We start from the raw sequence: 6497 nt of genomic DNA, 5'->3' as shown, positions 1-6497 counted from the left end.
AATAGAATTTAAAACTCAGCAAGCTTTTGCTCTTCATATAAAAACAAAATGATAAATGACTAGTCTTTTATTTTTTTACTATTCATAATGCATACTCCTTCTGTTAAAAAATGTAAAATATTTTTAATTAAATTTTACCCTCAATAAAATAGTTACTTATTTTTAAACTATTATAATTTTTTTATATTTATCTCTATTTAATAGAGTGTTTCATTCTAAAATAAATATAAAATAATTTATTTATAAGAGTACTTTAAAAATAATAATAATTATATTTTGAAATATTAATAATACTTCATATTTTTTAATATCAAATTTTTTAAAAAATGTTTTACATTTTTAACAAAGAGAATATTTAGTTTTCAGTGATGGCATGAATGAATTCTCAAGTACTTCAGCCTCCGACAATTATCATGATAGCATTGTAAAGAAGCTCCTTTTATTATTCTCTTTGCAAAATTTACATTTCTATGAACAAACTGTGAATACATTCAATTTAAATTTTGACATTTACGTTTCCAGGCTTCAGAATCAGTCAACCTTTATTCTCCGTCATCGGTGTATATCATTTCTAGAAGATGTCATCGGAGAGAGTACTGTGTACGTAACTTGCAGATAAGATTAAACTACTACTATTAAATCAGATCCTTTACAATGTCAAACCCATAGTACAAAGGTCTTATCACATCAATATCGTCAAATTCTATCGTCTGATCATATCATCGGCTAATGAGATTGCTACTGTAACCATACATTCAGTAAGCATTAATGAAAAAGCTGTGGAAGTGTATGATATGATGCCAACTACTTTTACCAGTTATTCTATCAAATCTCTCTGTTGTGACTAACTATCTGCAACGTTAGAATTCTCTTTAAAAATATAAAAGATGAACAGAGAATCAATAATCCACCAACATTAATATCAAGAATTAGTACAAAAATTAGTACACACCACTAATTTCCTTTCACGGGGTTCACTCTTTGAAATTTCCATCACACTTTATTTTTCAAAGATATTTTATGAATAAGTAAAGGTATATTTTTGTCTCTAAAATATTTTCTGATGAACATCTAGCACTCTAATATTTTTGTTGGAATAATTTTGTCCTTAAAAGTTATTAAAATAAAATATTTTTATCCTTTCCGTCGAATTTTTTAACAATCAATATTAAAAATTTGACAGAAAGGGCAAAAATATTCCATTTGTATAACTTTAAGGATAAAATTATTCCAACAAAAATATTAAGGTACTGGGTTCTCCTCGAATAATACTTTAGGGACAAAAATGAACATTAATCCTTTATAAATTGCATGTGTTTCAAGATCAATTTTATTTTTCTGTTTGACATAAGAAATTCTTTCTATTAATTTTATTTTTAAATTTTTAAATTTTTTTCATATTCCATAGTCATCAATTGCTTAGATGAAGTATAAAGGTAACCATGCACCATAAAAGATTAACTCTCATATGTTGGAGTTAATTACAAATATGCATGATTTATTTGAACTGTTATATTTTTCATATGTCTAATGACAAATTATTCATTCTCAGAATTTTAATTGAAAATGCTAATTTCATCTTAATTAATTATCATATGTGCAATGCATGGGGTTAGAGTCTAGACACTTAAAATCTATATGGTTCATTATCATTAAAAATAATTGAGATTTTTAATATTTAATTTTATAACCTATAATCAAGTATGCTTATACATGACATATTTTAAATGAACTCTTAATATTAACTCTCAATGAATAAAATATTATTATGTTAAAATTTTATTTCATCTGTTGCATGGTTTTTTACTTACTTCAACATAAATGCGTGACATTTTATTTATTATAATTAATCTTCTAATTTGATTTGATTAATTTGAGTCTAGTTTTTACGAAACCCACACGGCAAAGTTATTTGTAAAAAAGAAGAAGAAGAAGAAGAAGAAGATAAAAGTCCTTTAAGTGAATGAATTAAAGTTCTTATTCTCTGACTAAATTCTCATTCCACGTTAATTCATGGAAAAATTAATATAAAATTTTTTTAAATTATATAAATGACAATCTACCTTAAAATTTCATAATTTTATTGAATTCTATAAGAATTCTGTGTGAATAAATTTTAAAATAAAAAAAATATTTTACTCTTATTGAAAACAACAAGTTTTAATTACAATTTTTGTTTAAGAAATAATAACTTTTATTTTACGAATTGTAAAAGTTAAATAAAAAATCATGTCTTGTCAAATATAACTTATACCATTGAAAAATAAGCTCCACTCATAACTTTTTCTTATAGAATAACAACTCTTATTTTATGAATTGTAAGAGTTGAACAAGAAATTATAACTTGTCAAGTGTAATTTTAATTATCGAAAAACAAGTTTCCAAAATAACAAATCTTATTCACAACTTTTATTTAAAAAATAATAATTTTTATTCAAAGAATCATAAGAATTAAACAAGATATATTCCCTCTGTTCAAAAATGTAAGACATTTTTTTAAGAGTTAGATGTTAAAAAATGTAAGGTATTTTTAATCTTTCAAGGTGTAATTATTACCATTTTTTCAAAAATGCCCTTATTAATAGTGACTTTATATTTATTGTAGGGTGTTTAATAGGGGTAAGTATGAAAAGATATGATTAGTTAAAAAGTAAATAACTACTTTATTGAAGGGTGAGATTCGATTAACAATGTCTTATATTTTTTAACAGATTGAGTAATAATTTGTCAATAAAAGTAAAATCATCTTTTAAATTTAAATTTTATTGATACATAAATCTTTAGGAACTGAAGTAAAAATGCAATATTTTGAGAGATCAGATTATTATTTATATAATTTAGAAAATTTTATTGCCATTTTTCCTTAATTTATTTAGAGGACCTTCATCTTTTTTTTAACCCAAATAATTTTACCATTTAAAGTAGGGAGAATAATTGTTAAGTCTCAAAATATTGAATTACTATTAGTTAAATATAAATTAAAAATATCAATTTAAATTATTATAAATTCAAGAATTTAATTATAAATAAATATTTAAATATTAAATTTAATTTTTAAATTACAATAAAAAATTTTGTTTATAATTATTTAAATTAATATTTATAATTTATTTTACAAAACATTTTATAAAGAACCTAAGCAATCATTAAATTATTTTTTTTAAAACCTAGCTATCATTCCTCCTTTCCTTTGAGTACTCCTTGCCGATTTCCTCGAACTTAAAGTAACGAGTTAGGGGAACTGGCCTTGGGAGAGTGCCTATGCACTTTACGCACCAAGCGATAAGCGTAGATTTAGGACGTCTTCAGTAGCAGGTCGACAGGGTAGACTTCAAGCTCTATAATGTACAACACTGAGCCACTTTGCTTAAACAAGAGTTCTAAAAATGGTGTCCAAAGGTTTGAAGAAAGCTAATCTCTTGGATCATCACTCCATCATTTACATCCTCGATGAATCTGCCTCTGAGGTCTGTTCAACCCTAACCTTGCCTCTTTACCCATGTTTTTGTCCTTTCCAGATCTTGTCGAGTCATCATTATGAAAAGAAGCTTTCGTTTTATGTCTACTTTTAATTGTATAGCTAGTGGATTGATTGACCTTTGTGGGTTCTACTTTGTTCTTATAGGCAGTGACCAGTCGTGGATTTGTGAAAGATATGACATTGAGCAATGTCAGGCTGTTTATTGGGATGATTATAGTTGTCATTGCTCTCTTTGCCCAGTTTTACAAAAAAAGGTTTCCTAAGAATAGGGACTTCCTCGTCGGCTGCATCGTGTGATATCCTTTTTCAGGCTTCGGCTGTCGCGCCCGCCCTCATTTTTTGGTTGACGAAAACACTGGAAGGGTGGGGAAAATACATGTGATTGAAAAAACTGTTGTAAACTAAGAATATTTAGTTGAAAAATGTGCACTTTTGGTTTATTTATTTCTTAGAAATGACATTTTGAAAAGGGGAACACTTTAGTCAAAGGCATTTAAACAATATGAAATTAATGCTAGAGCTAATCAAATTAAGTTATCAAGACTCTTTGTCATATTGGTTATTGGTTTTGCACTTCTGCTGCCTGGTAAATATGAAAATGGGATTACGGCTTTGTGTTTTATCATTTCTGAGGTCTAAGGTATATAATCTTCGAATTTTGAGGCCTCGAAATATGCCATTATGTATTCATTAATGTGGCCACATCTCAGGGCTAGGCAACCTTATACATAGGATAAGAGAAGTTCCTATTCTTAATTTTTGTTCTTTCTTATCATTTTTAATATCGTAAGTTATTTTCAGTCATCTAATTTGGCATTTTACTGTATTGCTTGAATTGTGTTTTGATCCTTAACTTTGGCAAGTATATAGTCTTCAACGGGTTGTTGCAGTTGATTATATACATAAAGGAGAAGAATGCCATTTTGTTTACATATCCTCCTGTTGTGAATTCTTTTAACTTCAAATTCCCTTGCACTCTAGAATCCCGTAGTCCTATTTATGTATGGGGAGTAGCTTCTTTTTTTCCTCTTGCATGATTCCTGATTATTTTCCATTAATTGGTTCAAGTTGAAGCTTCTTCTTCCTCCCTTCAGTTAGGTACATATAAATCTTTATTTAGTAGTGTTAGATTAGAAACAATATGGTAGCTACTTAGAAACACCTGTGATTAATACCACTCTCTCTTCTCCATAAGGTTCGGAGGGGGCTGTTAGAGTAGGTGGTGATATTTTTTATCCTTAATTGAATGAAGGCTACAAGCTTTGCTCTTCATCTTTTAGATGTGACACGAATTAAATGAAAAAAAAATAAGTTTCTTGAAGTTCTATAGCTCTTCATTACATGTATCAACTAGATTGGTGTTTCATCCATCTGTTTTTAATTTATTTTCAATTTATAGAAAGAAGAGAATAAGAATTATCCATTTGTGTGTCTAAGAGAGACACTGGCCATCATTTTTCCCATAAAGTGGCAAGGCTGATGCTTCATACAGGTTAGTTATGATAGGATGCGAACTTGTTTAGGCCTTGAGATGTTTCAAGTCGCTTGTTGAGAACATGCTTGTCTATTAGAGTGATTTTATCATCTCTCAATTTGATTTTTTTCTAGTTGTAATTCTTTGTCCAGGCATCCTTCACCAGTACTGGATTGGTAATCTCTTCCAACCTGCCTAGATTTTCTGATGCATACACACTTACCATAGCAAGTGTAGATCCAAAATCAATTTTTACAAATGAACCAGTACATTTTACTAAATGTGTTACTTGATGGTATTTCCTTCCCCCCTTCCCCAAATATTTGCTTTTGAACCACACATTCCCTTTGGCAAATTATAGAATAATTAGTATAACTGTGTTTGAATCGCAGGTTCACTAAGGATGGGTTTTGGTAGAGGGCCTTTTCTGGAAAGATGTGGAGGCATTGATAGATCAGTATATGAAAGAACCTAAGAAGGGAAAGTGATCTTTGTAAGCACCCAGAATTGGGTTTTTATTCACTTTTTGCTGGATAAAATATATGGATGGACCACATGGTTATAAACTATGTTAATTAAAGTTTATAGTTTCATTCATTTCTAGTATTTAGAATAGAGGTAAGAGAATTAAGCTTTTACCAGCATTAAAACTCATGGTTACCTTCACAGGTCGTACAAAGGGAGATGAAACTCGTAGTCTCCTCTGAGTTTTCTTGAAAAGATTATTAGATCTCTCTGCCCTTCTCAGATAATCGAACAAATGAGAACAAAGTATGCCCCCTCGTTCAGATTTGATGGATGGAGTAAAGTCTTCATTTGCATGTGAAGTACGTATTTTAAACGGTGTCGTTTTGGCAACATTTATAATCCTGGCCATCAAAATGAAATAAACGATCACCTCATTTGATTTAAAGTCACACTTAACTCCACAATGTATGGTCTTAATGCTGCTGCTTCTCATTCAAAACCTTCTGCCTAAACTCGAATTTCTCCAGTTCTGATGTCTAGTGTAGCACCAATTTTTGATGTAAATCATCTCAGACTAGAAGATTCTGGTCTTGTGCAAAGCTTTTGCCTTCGGGAGCCTAGAACCATGCTCGTATTTTTTACATGTCAAAACTCCACAGTAGCATAACAAGCTAAAGAAATTGTCAGTCTCAGTAGATGAAGAACAACACAAGAATTATCCACTTTCAATTGAGAGATAAGAAGCTGAGCAAACTATCAATCATCACTGAACTTTCCCGTTATCTTATTTCTATTCGTAATAATTAACCATTGGCTCAACTTTCTTACTAATCTGGTGAAATTGAAACATATATTGGGTTATTATGGAGGGTTTGTGCAATACTAGAATCTTCTAATACGACATATTTTACATCCAGAAGTTGGAACTCCGCCATGTACCCAGGGGGTTCAAAATTAAACCGGTCTTGACACAGTAAGGTTCGAGCAGCGAAAGGGAGACATACTTGATCAAGATAGTATCGAGCCAAGATTGAGTTCTTTACTTCTTTTAAAGGGAGCCCTCCCAAAAACTTA

The 6497-nt window shown here is 29.6% G+C and overlaps 1 protein-coding gene across 1 annotated transcript; it reads left to right on the top strand.

The window, feature by feature from the left end:
• Positions 1–3386: 3386 nt before the first annotated feature.
• LOC129294185 (signal peptidase complex subunit 2-like) lies at positions 3387–5248 on the top strand. Its single transcript, XM_054932374.1, has 4 exons — positions 3387–3471; positions 3630–3772; positions 4345–4425; positions 5108–5248. The coding sequence occupies exons 1-4, from the start codon at positions 3387–3389 to the stop codon at positions 5246–5248; spliced, it is 450 nt and encodes a 149-aa protein (XP_054788349.1).
• Positions 5249–6497: the final 1249 nt, after the last annotated feature.

The sequence above is a fragment of the Prosopis cineraria genome, unplaced genomic scaffold (assembly GCF_029017545.1).
Source record: "Prosopis cineraria cultivar Desert tree isolate PC_DT_omini unplaced genomic scaffold, ASM2901754v1 PC15, whole genome shotgun sequence".
In the NCBI taxonomy this organism is placed as follows: Eukaryota; Viridiplantae; Streptophyta; class Magnoliopsida; order Fabales; family Fabaceae; genus Prosopis; species Prosopis cineraria.
Note: the sequence above shows the minus strand (reverse complement) of the source record. Positions and strands in the feature narration are given on the sequence as shown.